A 17693-nucleotide genomic window follows, 5' to 3' on the forward strand; every position below is an offset into this window, starting at 1 on the left:
ATTTCTCATCCTCATAAAATGTTCAGAAATTTCATGTTCAAGGATCTTAAGGCATTGTGCTCATCAAGTGTGTCAGTTTGGACAACCAGGCGTGCATTGGTGATGAAGATGGTTTCGCTGGTAGTCCACCAGCTGCATCTTTATCAGACGAATGTATAGACTTTGCATCCACTTTAATTTGCCTTCATTCTCCATCTTTTGTTTCCCCCCCCCCCATTTAATCACCCACATAAATACTTACTTCTGTTTCCTGGAGTCAGTAGGCTACAAGCTTACTAATGTTTGCTGACCATATCAGCAGTCGGTATTATCCACAACATCAATTAACACCCCCCCCCCCACCCCCCCATGTGAATAATCAACCTTATCCAAAACATCACTAATCAGCCTTATCCACCACATCAGTGATCAACTTCATGTGTCTCATCAGCTATCAACCTTATTCATCACATCGGTAGTCAATAATCCATTGCTTCAACTCTCAAGATGGATATCAAGATATCCAACATTTCATCAGGCAATAAAATCCATCACTTAACAGTTAACCTCATTCACCACATCAGCAGTCAGCTTATTTCATCACATTGAAAGTGAGTCTCATCCATCATATCGGCAGTTAACAATATCACATCAACATTACTCACAAAATTAATAGCCAATATCACTCATCAATAGTCAACCTGATCCACACCAGCCTGGCCTCGGGCCGGGCTTGGGGAGTAGAAGAACTCCCAGAACCCCTTCAACCAGATATCAACCAACAGTCATACTTAGACACTACATCAACAGTCAACTCTGAACAACCCCATCAGTGATGAACATTATCCACCACAACCTCGAAGTGTCTCATCTTGTGAGCATTAACATCCTTTACCTCTAAAATCCTCACTCATTAATTGAAGCTAGCTATGATAGACTTCATTACAACCTCATTATCATATTCTTCACTTGACCCCAGATGACTTCTGTTGGGTTTAGCTGACTCAAGTTTTGACCCTACAGGGCTGGTGGGCTTCATGACCTGAAAGAAAAGAACTGTAAGTAAGGTCAGTCAGTCTTTAAATGAAACTTTCCGAGGTACTATACTAATGATGAGAGAGCTCCAGAGAGCTCCTGTGTACTTCAAACAACAGGGCTTTTTCTGCCACCCAAATGCCATTATTCATGTAAAAATTAACTTTACACACTCTAAAACCTCAAAAAAAGATTTTTGAAATCTGAGGACTTCTAAATTGCTTTTATGTCACTAGGACTATAAGTGCTCACAGACATTTATGTGACCAATCTTGACTTTGTCTTCTTGATGTCGCATGGATAAACATGTTGGCAAGTTTTAGACTTACACTTTTCTAGTATAAGGTCGACATGCACATACACAAAAGTGTAGATGTCAGCCTTCTTGCAGCAGGAACAGAAAATAAACTTAGTCTCAGCAATTAAGAGTGACCTAAATGAACACTTCTCATCACAAGAGTCCATCACATGTTCTGTTTAACAATATACCTTGCATTAAAGAGCCAATATAAAATACAGCATATTCTGTACAGCACTTACACTGTAGTTATAAAGGGAGACTCCATTAATAGTTTAAAAATTTACACACTTGTAGCAGCACTGAAATTTTATGATGTAATAGGTTTTCTATTTCATTACCATTGCCACAGCGCCTGGTTAGCTCAGACTGGCACGAGGGACCACCATGACATCACCCATTGCTCCTCAACATTTTGCATACTCTCATAGGAGACATTTATGCCTCCTCTTTGCTCAACTGCATATGCATCTGCTACTCATTTCCAAGATTATTGAGACTGCCTTCACTTTTATCTGCAAAATTGGTTCGTTTTCTTCGTCTTCCATCATGTGTTTAATATCAAAATTTGCTGACTACAGGATCTTTTTTATTTGTCATTTCTCAGGTTATCCCATACTGCAACATGCACTGATCTTATTCTGTACTTTTTTGTCTCTCTCTCCTGCTGTGATTGTTTCTCTTTCCACAGAATTTGTTTTTTTTCATCTTCAGTATCGCATTGTCTTTTTTTCAGCATTTGTCCTTTTCCATGTTCAGTAAGCTCTGTGTTGTTCCGAGTCACTTACATTATGAGCTTCCAGTTTATTCTCACTGTAAAGCACTCTGCCAAAAGTATCTAATCTGTGTATCACTGTTTTATAACTAGGAAGCCCATAACTATCATACACCTAACAGTTGAATTAAAGGAGTTACAGTCCTTGTTATTGTTTTTGTATGTAGGACCTACATGTCATGGAGTTTCTAAAGTGTCGGTTCTTAAGTGATTCACTGAGATCAGCATCATAATGCGTTGAGAATATCCAGAAATTCTTAAATTTTGAAACTTTTTTAAATATTTGTTGAACTGACATAATAAGAATAATTATTGCAAAATGTGAAATGCTTAAGAATTGAGACCATGTTTGTATTTGGTCGTGACTGCCCCCAGCACCACAACCATTCTTACATCAGCTATAGGAGCTGTGCCAAAATACACCTTATAGCACCCCAAAAATTATATAAACAAATCACTCAAGCTAGTTTTTCCTAGAGATATGGAATGCTTGGTTTCCTTGCATAGTAATATAGTTTTATTAATTTATTTATCAGATACAGTAATTGTGAAAAGCTACATATATAATTAGCATTCTCTCTTTCTGGGAAAAATTAGTCTAGATTATGATAACCAGCCTAACTACTAAAGGTTCTCACCTGCCAGTATTTTGGTTGTGACTTTGCCACCTCCCCGTAAGTAACGCTGGTGAGAGAGCTGGTCCTCTATATACCACAGCGTGTCGCTCAAAGGCTACCATTTTCCGTGTTTGGTGAAAATAAGTGCTCTGTTTTTTTTTGTGGGGGGGGGGGAAGGGGGAAGGGAAATCCATCATTTCATTCTTATTTACACCAAACAATCCACTGTCAGCTACAGAAACCTGAATTTTGCACAATAAGATTGAAGAGATTCATGGTCAAGAAGTTGACAGTTGAGAAAGGTAGCCTATGTCCCTGAGGCTGTTGTAGACGTGCCCGTGGGCTGTCCTGCTGTGGCCAGACCTTCTCCCCTGCCCCCCACTCACTGATGGTGGTGACTGTTGTTGTCCCCGTGTTCAGGTGCACCCGTGCGGCCGCTACCGACACAACACGGTTGTCTTCATCCTGGCCAAGGAGTACAATCTCAAGAACCTCAGAACCATCCACCGCCTTGATAGACTCACGAGCGGTAAGTTGGCAACCCTTCCCATCCTCCTATCCTGCTTCCTTTATGTATATATTTTGCCTTATTTTTATGTTTCATGACACATTTACCTTCCTTCTATTTCCCACTGACTACAAGCCCCTAAGCTTTCACATCAAGCTTTCCTAATGCCGAGGATTGTGAAACTTCCTCTGAACCACGCCTACCCCAGCTTTCACATTGTAACGTATAATTGTTTGACATTTTGACACATCAGCTAACTTCATTAAAGTTGGCAGAGATGAAATTGTCAACTTAAATGCTATTGTTACTAACTTAACTTGCTTCCCTTGGTACAGTACCTACCAGAGCTAAAAGGCAATGTTGTGTAGTTTATTATTTACAAAAGTGTGAATCCCTTGCTTCCACAATACATCTGGTCTAACCTGTCCATCAACATGTTCATGTACAGTATTAATTATTAGCATTCCTCAACTTACTTCTGAGCATCTTTGATTATTTCTTGGGTCTATGTGTTTCTCACCATTGCTCTAAACTTTTACACACTGGTGACTCTGCCACTTACTCCTCCCACATCCTTTCATCGCTAATTCATCTTGTCATTTGACAGAATAACCTCTGGAACTTTATGTTCACATTACTGTCATTACATATCACTGCCATTTTCATAACCTTAGCTCACCTTCAAGGAAATTAATGAAAGAGATGGCATCTTTTAGTTTATATTAGTTGTATTATTATGTTGCTGCTCATCTGTGTGCAATTATAACGATGTGTCTTACTCCTGGTTCCCATTCTATGACTTAAATTCTCTGCAATCTTCTGGGGACACACTCATGTTAATTGTGAGAAAATATTGAAGCCATAGGATGGGATTGAACTCATGTCCCTGAGCTCCTCGGGAACACGCACACCATCACTCGGTCTCAATATTTTCTCAGATATATCAAGGTTTTTGCAATTTCGTCACTAATTAACCATGTTTCTCAAAATATGCAAAATGTCCAGAATATTATCAGGTCAAGCAGATATGGAGTTTTCATTAAAGCTTAAAGAGTGAAGTACCATTTCTCTTTCAAATTATATAATGTATTATTATTATGCTACTTGATGGTTGATTATTATAACATTTCTCCTACAGATGACATGCAGTTCATTGGAAAGGGCATTAAATATACTTCTGAGGGATTTTTTCTTTAATTATGCAGCAATTACAAAGGAATTTTGAAAGACTATTTTCAGATACTTTGTTTAGTATGATTTCTTGGCCTGCAAAGCCCATGTGTGTAATGTCAGCATTGTATAAATGAATTGTGATGCTCTTTCATTCTTATAAGTTTTACTGTTTTGCAATCACTCATCCATACAGCACATGTCTTTGCCTGATCCCCCAGAACTTTGCACCCCATATTCTTTGTTAAGGAGTCAAATTTCCTGTGCATGGGAGCCGGTCGGCCGAGCGGACAGCATGCTGGACTTGTGATCCTGTGGTCCTGGGTTCGATCCCGGGCGCCGGCGAGAAACAATGGGCAATGTTTCTTTCACCCTATGCCCCTGTTACCTAGCAGTAAAATAGGTACCTGGGTGTTAGTCAGCTGTCACGGGCTGCTTCCTGGGGGTGGAGGCCTGGTTGAGGACCGGGCTGCGGGGACACTAAAGCCCCGAAATCATCTCAAGATAACCTCAAGATAGCCAGGGGGGGTACTTCATCCAACTTAACTCTTGCTAACCATCACTTTTGGTCAATGTATGACCAGCTTTTAAGTTCATCCTCTTCCTATCTCTCAAAGTTATGTTACTATTTACATGGCTGGATATTTTTCCACACGTTTACTCAAAGTACTCAATTATCGGCCTCATGTGTGCCATTATTGATCTCATATCTGTTGTACCGAAGTCATTCAGAATAGAGGCTCCAAAAAGTGAGACTAATGTTTGCTAATGTAGTATGTTATGCTGCTATGTGTAATTAACTAAATAATTACTGCAGTGTAGTTATAGGATGAGAGCTACACTCATGGTGGCCTGTCTTCCCTATAATCTTTGTTACATGACCCCTTTGAAACAACTGATGGTTTTGGCATTCACTACCTTCTCGCTAAAATTGATCCAGTCATCTACAACTCTGCAAAAGAGAACTTTCTAATTCTTTTTGGCACATCTGGTTTTCTTACATTGAATTTATGGCATCTTGTTCTTGAAGTTACAGGTTTTGAAAATTCCTCCTTGCTATTTGTGTTGATTCCTGTTACTATTTTGTACGTGGTGAACATATCATGTAATTTTTCTTCTATCCTCCAGCTTTGGTGCATTTAAGGCCTCTAGACAGGGGCTTCAAAAGATGCCTCTCGGTATCTATTGAAAATAGCACCTTCGGCAAGCACTGATTCAAATTGCAGCCCTGTCCAAAGATATGACACCCATCTTATAGATAACATTACCATAATATCAGCTCAAAAATATGTCAAGCTCATTAACTACACCTTCCTTGCTTTCACAAACCTCAGTGATTCATAGTTTGCATTGCTTGGGTCACTTTTAAGGGATGGGTGTGCCTCTCTGAGGGAGCCAGATTCTGGCTCTGTGCTCCCCGGTAGGCCTAGAACTCCATCCACATCGACTGGTGCCAAAGTTAGGGATAATTATATCAGCCTGGATAGCTCCGGGAAGCCTCTGGGACTTGCCTAGAAAATGACGTTTCATTACATTAAACGCTGTTTATTATTTTCTGTTGTCCCATCCGGTCACGACTGTTTCTTCAAGGCTTTGTTTTGTTGACCTCACATGCAGTTGTTGGGTTGGGGAGCTTCATGCTCTGCTCTGCTGTGAAAGCAGGGAGGTTTTGCTCTTTTGGTCCTGGGGTAGTTATTTTTTCACTTGCAGCCACCTTCCTCTGTGGCTAAGAATGAGGCGACTAGTTTCCAGAGGAATCCTTTAGTGATTGGTGCTTGGTTGGTTCGACCAGGGTGCATCATTTATTATGTCTAGTTGCGGCCAACCTCTCCACCACCTGTGGAAGGGGGGAAGGATTCTCTGTGGATCTGGTGTGTCTAGTTCCATGTTCCAAGACCTATTTTTGTCTCAGACTGTTTGCATTGTCATGTTTAGCCAGCCTGCATTCTACCATTGGGTCCATGACATTTGTTGGTTTGTGGCTCTTCCCATGGATGTTTGAATATGTTTTAGGCTTGGGTTATTGGTGGCTCAACGGAGTGTTAGTGGCTCATTACTTGGTGAATGTTCTCGATCCGGGCTAGTCTTGTGTAGTTTTGAGGTAATTAACTCATCACTAACTCTCTCATGAGGGTTACTATTTGCAGCTCTCCTTCGCTCCTGGTGAGTACCTGCTTTTGTTTTTCTCCATAGTGACAGGACCAAGGAGTCTTCAATAAGGGGGGAGTCATCACAGAAAACTGGCGTTGAATGCAATAAATTCCTCTTTCGGATGGATATTTGGTGGCTCCCTGGGACCCCATCCCCTCCCCCTTTTCTATTCAAGGGCTTTGTTTATATGTCTTTCTGGCTAAATAACCGAGGTTTCAGTGTTGGTGGATCAAGGAGAAAGTCGAGCAGTCAGTCCACTGGTCTCTCTCTCCACTCCACTAACTGGAGAACTGTTCACCACTAAGTGGTTTGTGAATCTCAGAATCTTGTGAATTTCCTTTCAAATATTCTGTAGATCCTTTACCTTGCTATTTGTATGTTTTTTTATTTGTTCACTTTTTTTGGTGGGCTTTTCTTGATTAGGGTGATCTATGACCCCTGTGCATCTTTAGAGGGGGGGCTAGGTTTTGGCCTCTGGGCTCTGGTAGGCTTGTACGACTTGTGAGGGCCTGATGTGGATCAAATTGGGAAGACGTTGCTAGGCAGCAAGCACCAGGGAGTCACCAAGGACCCACTAGAAAGAAGCATTTCACTGCATTAAATTTTTTTTTTAATCCATTTAGTTGTATTTGCACAGTTTCTAATTTATTGATGTGATTCTTGAGATATGGACACCATACAACTGCTGCATATTCTAATTTTGTTTATGTTTGAGTGGATGTGGGTGTATGTGGGTGGGTGTGGGTTTTCATACATATCCAAAATGTGGAGAACTCGGTGTGGATTCGTATACTGTACAATGTCATCCTACTACAGTAAGTATAAACAAGGACCAGCAGTTTGAATGTAAAACACTAAATTATGCCCTCGTCTATTAATGCTGAATAACAGTGGCTGTCTGTTATGTTCTGAGCAGTAATTTATAATCTATTTCAGGCTATTGATGCATTCACCATGTACGGTTTTTGCATGGTACTGAACGATGAACATTATACTGTATACACTCTACCAACCTCATAATTCCTGCCAGAGGTAACCTGGAGACTTTGTTTAATACAATACAATACAGTATTGTTTTAATTTTTGAGTTATTCAGATCTCAACATAATACATTAATGTCATTAATGAGAAAATGATTCATTAGAAACCCAGAAGTAATAATCCAATTTTTCAGACTTAAATGATATTCTTCATTGTGTGAATACACCGAATGATACATTTTACAGTGTTCAGTTTGTACTCTGTAATTAATATAAATAATTTTTTACAGAACTGATAGTGCACCTTCTCACATTGTAAATATTCTGTATTTAAGATTACAGTTAAATCTTTAGTAGATGCATGGTATATATACAACTGTACCCCTGATGCATCTGGAGAATGGGACCTCTATACAAGAGTGGTTGATGATGTTATTTATAATATGGGCAGCTACCATAAGCCCTCAGTTAGTGGCGGGTGCTAACTGGTGTTTGATTGTGTGTGCGTGTTGTGACCCATTTTACTTGGCTTCCAGGCTGCTACATGTGCTGGTTTGTTGTCTTTGTAAACATGTGTAATTCCAGAATTGAATGGAATACCTAAATATTGCCATTACTAGAGTACAAATGTTCTATTTTAATTCTGATAAACCAAGTATAGTACAGTACCCCTGGAATTTACCTGAAGAATATTGAAGTTCTTTTTCTGAATTAGACAGTATGGTATATGCATATTGGTGAATCTTTGACTTTCCATAATAAATTTAATACAGTAATGGTAATCATTTCTTTTCTTCTTTGCTGGGGTATTGAATATTATCAGAATTAAACAATTTATATTATGGTACTGTACTTCCTAATTGCTCTAATAAATGCTGACCACCTAGTGTGCTGGTGCCAGTCTTGCCCTAAAGGTGTATAAAGACATTTCACTATACATACAGTACTGTGCTTCAGTGCTGATGCATGATAACTAAACATACAAGTGTCCTCCAGGCCTCTTGCTGTTCGGACGGACACCTAAAAAGGCCCGTGAGATGGAACAACAGATCCGGACACGCCAGGTGACAAAAGAATATGTCTGCCGTGTAGAAGGAGAATTCCCAAGGTAAGGGCAAATTTTGTTTTTTGAATGAAAAGTAAGTCACAAGTCAGTATGAAAAACGCCTTTTGATTATGCCCTCAAATGGCAGAGCCATTTTATGATTATAATCAATAGATTATGCCCTAAAATATGAATCCCCTTTTTCATAGTCTGGATTCATGGACTGTCACTCAGGATAATATTGAGGCATTGGTGCTGCGGGGATCTTTTCAAGCATCCCTGTAGGATCATACAAGGAGCTAGGCTGACACCACTACATAAAGGTTAAATTCAGCCAAGAATAACCACTAATGGTATAATCACAAGACTCAAAGTTCTACCCAATTCTCACTTTGCATCACAAGTGGCTTGCAAGTGAGGCTTCACAAGTTGATTATTTTCCCACTTAGGCAACCAGCCATTCACTGTCAGATGGCATCAACAAGCCTTTGGTGGACAAGACCATTAGAAGTGATCGCATGCAAAGCCTCGAATGGAGAACACAAAGGAAGCTTCAGCCTTCAAACTCCAACTAAATTCGAAGGCTTTGAACCCTGCTCATAAAAAGGTGACCTGCTCTCATCACTCTCAGCGAATGAGAGTGAACTTGCCTCAGAGGAACCTACAGACACTCGATCATTATTGCATAAAACTGAATATTAGAAATGTCTATCAGGAACTGGCTTGGAAACTGAACCATCCAGGAAATCTGAAAGAAAGTTACCAAACCATCCACCTAATTTATGATTTGGTAGCTTCTAGTCTCATCACTAGACTAGACTAGACTAGAGGTAGGAGGAATTCATTGTCACAGTAACATGGAAAATGAGAACCTCACTGCAAAACACAATAATGTGGTATGAGGTACTTGCCACCAAGTATCTCAAATAGAAGTTTGAAGTCCTGCCTAACCTGGAAAGCGGGGAGATGTGACAGTGGAACTATGTAAAAGCTAGTTATCAATATGCACATAAAACATGATAGACATACTGGAGTCAATGATATGGAAGAAAATGCAGAATAGAACCAGTGAAGAGCAGGGGTACCATAGGAACAATTGGAGAACACTGTATAAACATCAGAGGTCCACGGTTGTTCAACACACTCCCAGCGAGAATAAGAAATATTGGCAGAACAACCGTGGACATCTTCAAGAGAAAACTAGATAGTTTTCTTCAAGAAGTGCCAGACCAACCGGGCTGCTCCAAGCAACAGCCTGTAGGACCAAACTCTCACAAGTCAAGCCTGGCCCCGGGCTGGGCTAGGGAAGTAGAACTACTGGAACCCCATCCAGGTACACTCCAGGACCTAACCCATAATGACAAAATATGAATAATGAAGCTCAAACTCATAAATGGGATATAACACACAAAAGATCCATGCAGTATGTTGCCTGAATGTCATCCTGCCTCATTGTACATCAGTCAGGACCCTGACAACAGATTCTTTCCTTTGAGGGCTAGCATGTGTGATAGCGTAAACATTATGTTAACACATGCTGTATTGGAGTTATGGGAACACAAGCTTTTCATTTCCCTGCTTTCATGTCTTGAGGGGCATTAACAAAAAAGTTTAATATAATTATAACTAAAAGGACTATTTTTAATTACCGGTAAGATCACAGTATGTAATACTGTACAATATTTATGAAAATAACTTGTTGAAAGTACTTTATCACAAATTTAAATTACTGATGGTAATTTTGTAGGGATGTTAGGTGTAGAATATTAAATAGTAGAGTACTAAAGTTAGAGATGTGTCCAACTACACCTTTTATTATTGTAAATGAGAAAGATAAAGCTTACATACTTTCCTGAGGCCTTGTTCCAGGTAAAACTCTTGATAGGGGTGTCCTCCAAGTTCTGGTTACAGATGCGTCCTTTGTGGTGCACTTTGGAAGTTAGCTTCTTTCCGGTTTTCATGCGAGCCATCTTGACTGTTCCCATGGCCATCCTCTTCTGCTTTTTGTCGAGTTTCAGTGGCTGGCTAATATTCTAAAAACAGTTAAAAGTTTTGTTGCTCTTTCTGGTTGCATTTTCTTTGTTTTTGGCTGATCTTTGATCCGTAAGCTCCCTTTGCCTCAGGACCCTGACATCAGCATTTAGCTCAGGAAGTTACCAAAAGCCACACCAGAAAAATGTCAGTTGTAACTTTCGCCACTTTATTTTTAATTGCACCACCAATGGTCATGACTGTGGCTGTCTCAGTATATTCCAATCAGAGCTTCTCTTGGTATCACTGATATTAGGTCCCAAAGCATTTCTGGCTTCTTGGTTCACAGTCGGGCCCTTTAGGATAGATTTCTGTTCAATTAACATCTTGCTTGCCAGTCACCAATGCTCCTACACATCCAGTGGTCAATTGCTTTGTTACAGTCGCACCACAATTTATTCAGACTCCTATGTCGAATGACTTAACATCACTGTCAAGTCTTCTTTCTTACTCCTTATCTCATGGAAAAAGTTAAACATCAAGAGAGGTTGCACAAGTTTTCTTCAAGGTGCTGTGTCTTCTTTGATGGTACAACTGATCCACCCACTTTCACACAGCTGAAAGACTTCCTCTGTGGTGCAGTGACACTTGGTACAACTCTCCTCCAAAGAGTTGTATCAAGTTGTATCAAAACCAAACTAGAATGAAACTTTTCCTTATTGTGAACCAACTCTGGTTCTTTATTTTACATAATCTATTCAGTGAAATTTGTGCAAGTGACTGCTTCCTCCTGATTGGCTAAAATGGTTACGTGAGACCACCACCAAAGGTTTTAAAAAGTTTTTAGCACTGCTGTTTTGTTAACGCAAAGGAAATATTAATAAAATGAATATAAAATGCCCTAAAAACATTTACCTGAATTTACCTGAGAGCCACTAACACTAGTGGCCTTGACGAGGACAGGAAGCCAGCGAAGGTCCCCCCCTTTGTCTTGATTTTTTCTAGTTGTACTTTAAAAGTTTGAGTTTGGGCATTTATGGCTTCGGTGGGTAGGCGGGACCATGGGTTCATAACCCCCTGTGGGTGAAAAAGCATCTCCTGTTCTCAGTCCTAATAACACCCTAATATTAGATATTAAGCCATTATTGATCTAGATGGTATGATCTAATTGTATGACTCAGGTAAGTGGAAATAAACACAGGCAATTGAGGCTCTGTTAAACTATCAACTGTCTAAAATAATTTTGGTACTTCATTCATTATAAGTTTTGCTAATTTTAGCCCAGGATTATTATAATGCATGTTTAAATCTGGTATCAAAAGATGCTGTATGATGTATACATAAGGGTATACTGTGCTGGTATTAGATTACTACATATGATACAATGATTCTACTTCAATGTCACTATATCAGATCTGGAAGCCAAGTATCAATCAGTGTCAACACTTAGATTGATGTGAATTTTTAGAAAATGAAGGTTAATGCAGACGAGATGCCAGGAATGTTTACAGCATGGTCCTCGTGTATGGCTAATCTTCTGCTCCCTCTTAAAATTATGCACTCATAAAGAGATTATTCAGAGCTTCTGTAGAAGTTTTTTTTTCTAACATGCCAAATGTTTTTATATTTGGGGATCATTTTAGAATGGCAGCTAGCTCTGTTTCTAGAAAGAATGACAAATACCTATGTTTCTAGTAAGAACATCAATTACTAATATTTCCAGTAAGAATGTAGTTACTACTATTTCTAGTACGACCATCAACTACTAATATTTCCAGTAAAAATGTAGTTACTACTATTTCTAGTACAACCATCAACTACTAATATTTCCAGTAAAAATGTAGTTACTACTATTTCTAGTAAGAAGAGTGTAGTTACTTCTATTTCTAGTAAGAAGAATGTAGTTACCATATTTCTATTTCTAGTAAGAAGAATGTAGTTACCATATTTCTATTTCTAGTAAGAAGAATGTAGTTACCATATTTCTATTTCTAGTAAGAAGAATGTAGTTACCATATTTCTATTTCTAGTAAGAAGAATGTAGTTACCATATTTCTATTTCTAGTAAGAAGAATGTAGTTACCATATTTCTATTTCTAGTAAGAAGAATGTAGTTACAGTACTTCTATTTCTAGTAAGAAGAATGTAGTTACCATATTTCTATTTCTAGTAAGAAGAATGTAGTTACCATATTTCTAGTTCTAGTAAGAAGAATGTAGTTACCATATTTCTATTTCTAGTAAGAAGAATGTAGTTACAGTACTTCTATTTCTAGTAAGAAGAATGTAGTTACCATATTTCTATTTCTAGTAAGAAGAATGTAGTTACCATATTTCTATTTCTAGTAAGAAGAATGTAGTTACCATATTTCTATTTCTAGTAAGAAGAATGTAGTTACAGTACTTCTATTTCTAGTAAGAAGAATGTAGTTACCATATTTCTATTTCTAGTAAGAAGAATGTAGTAAGAATTAAAACCATTTATATTTTCAGAATGAATGACTGCTGGTGTTGTAGTAGGCTTGGCAGCTCTTTCTATTAATCTCGGTGGCTCATGTTGTTCCCAGTAATGTTGTTTCATTAGTGTTGTTAGCTAGTGTTGTTTCTGGTATGCTTAGTGGCTACTGTTGTTTGTACTAAGCTTAGCAGTTCGTGTTCTTTCTAGTAAATGTCAGCTAGTGTTGTTTCTAGTAAGCTTGCAAGCTAGTGCTGTTTCTAGTAAGCTTGACATAACATATAAGACATCTTCAGTTTTTCGTAATGTTCAGCTCACTGAGCATTGTATTAATGGCTGTGTTGTCATTGCTCAAGTATTGTTCACTATATTTTCTGCAGCATAAGTTTTTTTTTGCAGGGATATTCCTGCACGGGCCCTAAGCCTTTGGCTGGCCCACTAAGTGTAGCTTGTTTCTGTTTTACTTGGCGGAGCATGAGTATTTATAACTCGTATGGTCGCTTCAGTAAGATTTTGTCCCACGTGTTTAACCACTTCTGCTTTGTTGAATCAAAGTTGAAATCTTAATGGGTTTGTAACTGTGCACTGTGTTAGATAATGTTCCAGTGATCTGTCGGGCATTTCTCCACAGTGCTGACATTTCCTCTCATCTTCCGGAACCTGTAAGCCTATTTCCCATACACATGGGTATCCAAGCCTGATGCGATGTAAGTGTACTTCTGTTGTTCTACTGCTCCCTTTCATCAAACCAAGTGGTTCGTAGTTGGTTGAATTCTTGTACCAACTCGCAGATCCAGATGTTGTAACTCCTGTGTTGTGGTCAGTGTACATCTTTTGCATTGCTCTGTTTCTAATTACTTTCTTAATCTGTGATAGACTCTGTGGTATGTAAATGTCTACATTTCTTCTCTTAGTTGCAAGTTTTGCAGCTTCGTCTGCAATGTCATTTCCTACTATTCCCACATGACTTGGCACCCAGTTGATAAGTACCCGACGGCCTTGAAGTTTTAGTGTTTGTATTAATGATATGACATTTGTGATCAGATGGATGTTATCATGTATGAGTTCTTGTTGCAAGGTTTCAATGGCAGTTCTTGAATCTGTATGTATGATAACATGTTGTCGGTGTTCAGCAAGAGCATGTTCCAAAGCCTTTTGAATGGCTAGCATCTCTGTTTGTAAAGTTGAACACCCATTTGAGAGTCTCCAACTATTTACAGAGTTTCCTGCTTTAACTGCAGCTTCGGTTTCTTGTCCCTGCTGGTCTACTGATCCATCTGTGAAGTATGTGAAGCTGTCAGATGCCAAGTTTGCTTCTATATGCATCTGTGCAATATTACATAGCAGATGAGGATTAGTCTGGTTCATTTTTCCTTCAAGAACCATAATCTTAAAGTCTGCTGGCGGAGATTCCCAAGGGGCGCAGCATAAGTGATACATTTGGGACTGCCCAATAACATGGAAAAAACAGTGTTTTGCTGATACTACAGCAGTTGAATTGAAATACTGTAAATTGCATGTAAGATGTTGAGTGCTCAAGCGTTTTCCTGTAGATCCTCAAAGATGCCTGCAACTCACCCTACTTCCTGGAACCCACTGCACTCCTTGTTACAGTACTTAACCCATATGTTTCTAGATATGAGTTTATTGTCATCAAGACATCCTTGCCTGCCAACCCATCAGATTGTTTACCCTGAGTAATAGAGATTTAGTTATGTTCAGCAATAATATTTTTTTTCTAAATGGTTGAAAATTGAATTAAGAATTCATCAGAAGAACTGAAATGCAGCTTTGGTAGCATGGTTTAAGAAAACCAGAATGAAAAGTGACAAAACTAAAGCAACCCATTCTAGTCAAGAGATGATCTGTTAACAAAAGAAATTCTTGAAATAATGTGTTGTTTACCAAATTTTAATTTAGTTTCAAATTGGTAATTGTACATGGCAGATGTAGAATCAATAGCACATGTTTGCTAAAAATAACCACCAGCATTCTTATTTCTTTTTCCCTTTATTACTTACATAAAAAAAAACTGGGTTTATACAAGACATGTATAACTACACTGTGTTCACCTCCTCCACCCTTTTATTTAAGATATGCATAACTACACCCTGCTCACACATGCCTCAAATCAAGATTTCTTCAAAGATTTTTCCCTATGTTTGGACGACTCAAATGAGTTCTCATTGTTTATCTTTCTCACATAATAAAATACATAATTGTGATGCCAGATCACTAACCTCATTCCCTCAATAGGGAACATGTTGAATGCAACGAACCCATAGAGGTGGTGAGCTACAAGATTGGTGTGTGCAAAGTCTCACCCACTGGAAAGGATTGTCGTACAGAGTTCCAACGGCTTTCCTACAATGGTAAAACGTCAGTAGTGCTGTGTCGCCCCCACACAGGCCGTATGCACCAGATTCGTGTCCATCTTCAGTACCTGGGTAAGTTATAGTGTAGTTCTGTAAGTTATAGTACTGTATAGTATTGTAAAGCATCTATGAAAAAAAAAATATTCACTAAGCATATTATATTTTTTCATGTGCTGTATTTTAAACTGAAAACTGAAAAATGTATGATGACTGTTAAAAGGCTTTGGGAAAATAAGCATTTTATGCCTATTGGTCATTTTCACCATTTCTCCTGACTTTACAGGCTATCCAATTGTCAATGACCCTCTATACAATCATACGGTATTTGGGCCCAACAAAGCAAAGGGTGGCATCATTGGTAAGACAGATGAACAGCTTATTCAAGACCTGATCAAGATTCACAATGCTGAAAATTGGCTTGGAATGGATGGTGATGCAGAGTACTCCATGTTTAAGGGCCGTGACAAGGCAGACACTGAAGAGGAAGGTGAAGTATCATTAATTCTTTTATTTTCTTACAATTTAAAGTGTACACACAAAAATGATTTGCCAAGTGAATATGTACGAGTGCATAAATTTGCTAACATAACCCTTACAAAGTGGTGATTAAGCACCATAAAAGACCTTGGTGGGTATTTTATTCTTATTAATATTCAACCTTGGTAGCTCATTCAGAATACATCACATATAGGAATTTATACCTAGCTTCTCTTACATGAGAATAACTGCCCACTTTATTCTGGGAATTATGTACTCATCTAGTTGTGCTTGCAGGGGTTGAGCTTCAGTTCTTTGGTCCCACCTCTTGGCTGTCAATCAACTGATGTACAGATTTCAGTCTATAGGCTCAGTCATATTTACATTTGAAACTGTGTATGGAGTCAGCCTCCACCACATCACTGCCTAATGCATTCCATCTGTTAACTACCCTGACACTGGAAAAATTCTTTCTAATGTCCCTGTGGCTCATTTGGGTACTCGGTTTCCACCTGTGTCCCCTTGTTGATATACCATACCACTCACGTATGTGAGTGGTCTTGCTCTAACACACATTATTTGAGATATACAAGAGTTATTACATTCTTGTACAGCCACTAGTACGAGTAGTTACATTCTTGTATAGTACACTAGTAAACAGGGAGGCAGAGGCACCCTCATTTCCCTTAAGGTACATGTGCAGGTTTTATGCATACAAGAGAAAACACCGAGGTCATGCATCTGTGCTGTCAGTGAAGGGGGGGGGGGCTCTAACCTGCCGGGCTCGAAGGAACTACCATCATATTCACCATGAAATAATACTGTAGATACAAGTTTTCCTAGTACCCTGGTGCTATCTATTTACTATTATGCTGCATTTCTTTGAAAATAGTAAAGTATCATTATTCACAGGAGGATCACAGCGCAACACTCCAAGCCCTAAAGAGAAGTCTCCAACCGCCAACAACTCCCCCCGGGTGACCTCCCCACCAGCACTTATCGCTCCTACCGGCTACCAATCACCAAAGGCCATAGGGCCCTCGGTAGTGGAAATACAGTCATCGATGGTTGGGACTGAAGCTGCTTCTCCAAAGACATTAAATGGTGAGGTGCAGAAATAAAATACCTTGTATGTAATCAAACATGTATTTCAAAATATTTATATTAATTTCCTAAGACAAAAACACTTCATATGTAATACAATATTTTTTCCCTTGAAGCTTTAGGCTTAATCGTAGAGGTACAATAATAAATTACATATTTACTATTATTTGAGAAAATTTTGATTATAGTAGTCTAACTATAGTACATATACAAACTGCTATTCTACTGATATCTTGAAATTTCCATTTGTATGATTGTCTGTGCCATGTATCACTAATGAGATGAGATAGTAATATAGTGTACATCTGATCATTTAGCTGTTAGCTCATCAGCCCAAGGCAAGGGGAGCTTGTGCAATGTGCAATGTCCTCCATCACTATACAACTGCCACTTTTAAGCTAATGAACTTGACCGGTTTAGGTGAAACTTCCTTCTTACTTTTCCTTTGTATTAAGTTCTACTAAAATGGCTCTTTGGATTACCTTGCTAGCAATTATATAATTTCTATAGTAACCAGATGTAAAATCTTATTTCTAACATTTTCAGAATTGATGCAAAAATTGGCACATATGACTGGGGCAGTTCAACTTTGTTGGGGGATGGCAGTATGCATTATTAGATTTGTGAAGGTACAGGTATTCCAGAATAGTTCAAGCCCCTTTTCTGTCATGGCCACCCCCTCAGACGGGCGTTCCCGGAGGGAACAAGGCATTACAGATATAGATAGATACTCGTTCACATCAAGATCCTTCAG

At 38.8% G+C, this 17693-nt stretch overlaps 1 protein-coding gene across 4 annotated transcripts in view; it reads left to right on the forward strand.

Annotated features, from left to right (window-relative positions):
- Positions 1-17693, forward strand: part of LOC123757060 (pseudouridylate synthase RPUSD2) — a 443933-nt gene that overhangs the window by 418214 nt on the left and 8026 nt on the right. For all 4 annotated transcript variants that reach the window (XM_069323649.1, XM_069323646.1, XM_069323647.1 and 1 more), the window contains 5 exons: positions 3125-3233; positions 8510-8621; positions 15240-15430; positions 15642-15845; positions 16748-16939. In XM_069323649.1, the coding sequence (XP_069179750.1) occupies positions 3125-3233; positions 8510-8621; positions 15240-15430; positions 15642-15845; positions 16748-16939 (808 nt within the window). The remainder of the gene's footprint in view (positions 1-3124; positions 3234-8509; positions 8622-15239; positions 15431-15641; positions 15846-16747; positions 16940-17693) is intronic.

Source organism: Procambarus clarkii, chromosome 13 (assembly GCF_040958095.1).
Source record: "Procambarus clarkii isolate CNS0578487 chromosome 13, FALCON_Pclarkii_2.0, whole genome shotgun sequence".
In the NCBI taxonomy this organism is placed as follows: Eukaryota; Metazoa; Arthropoda; class Malacostraca; order Decapoda; family Cambaridae; genus Procambarus; species Procambarus clarkii.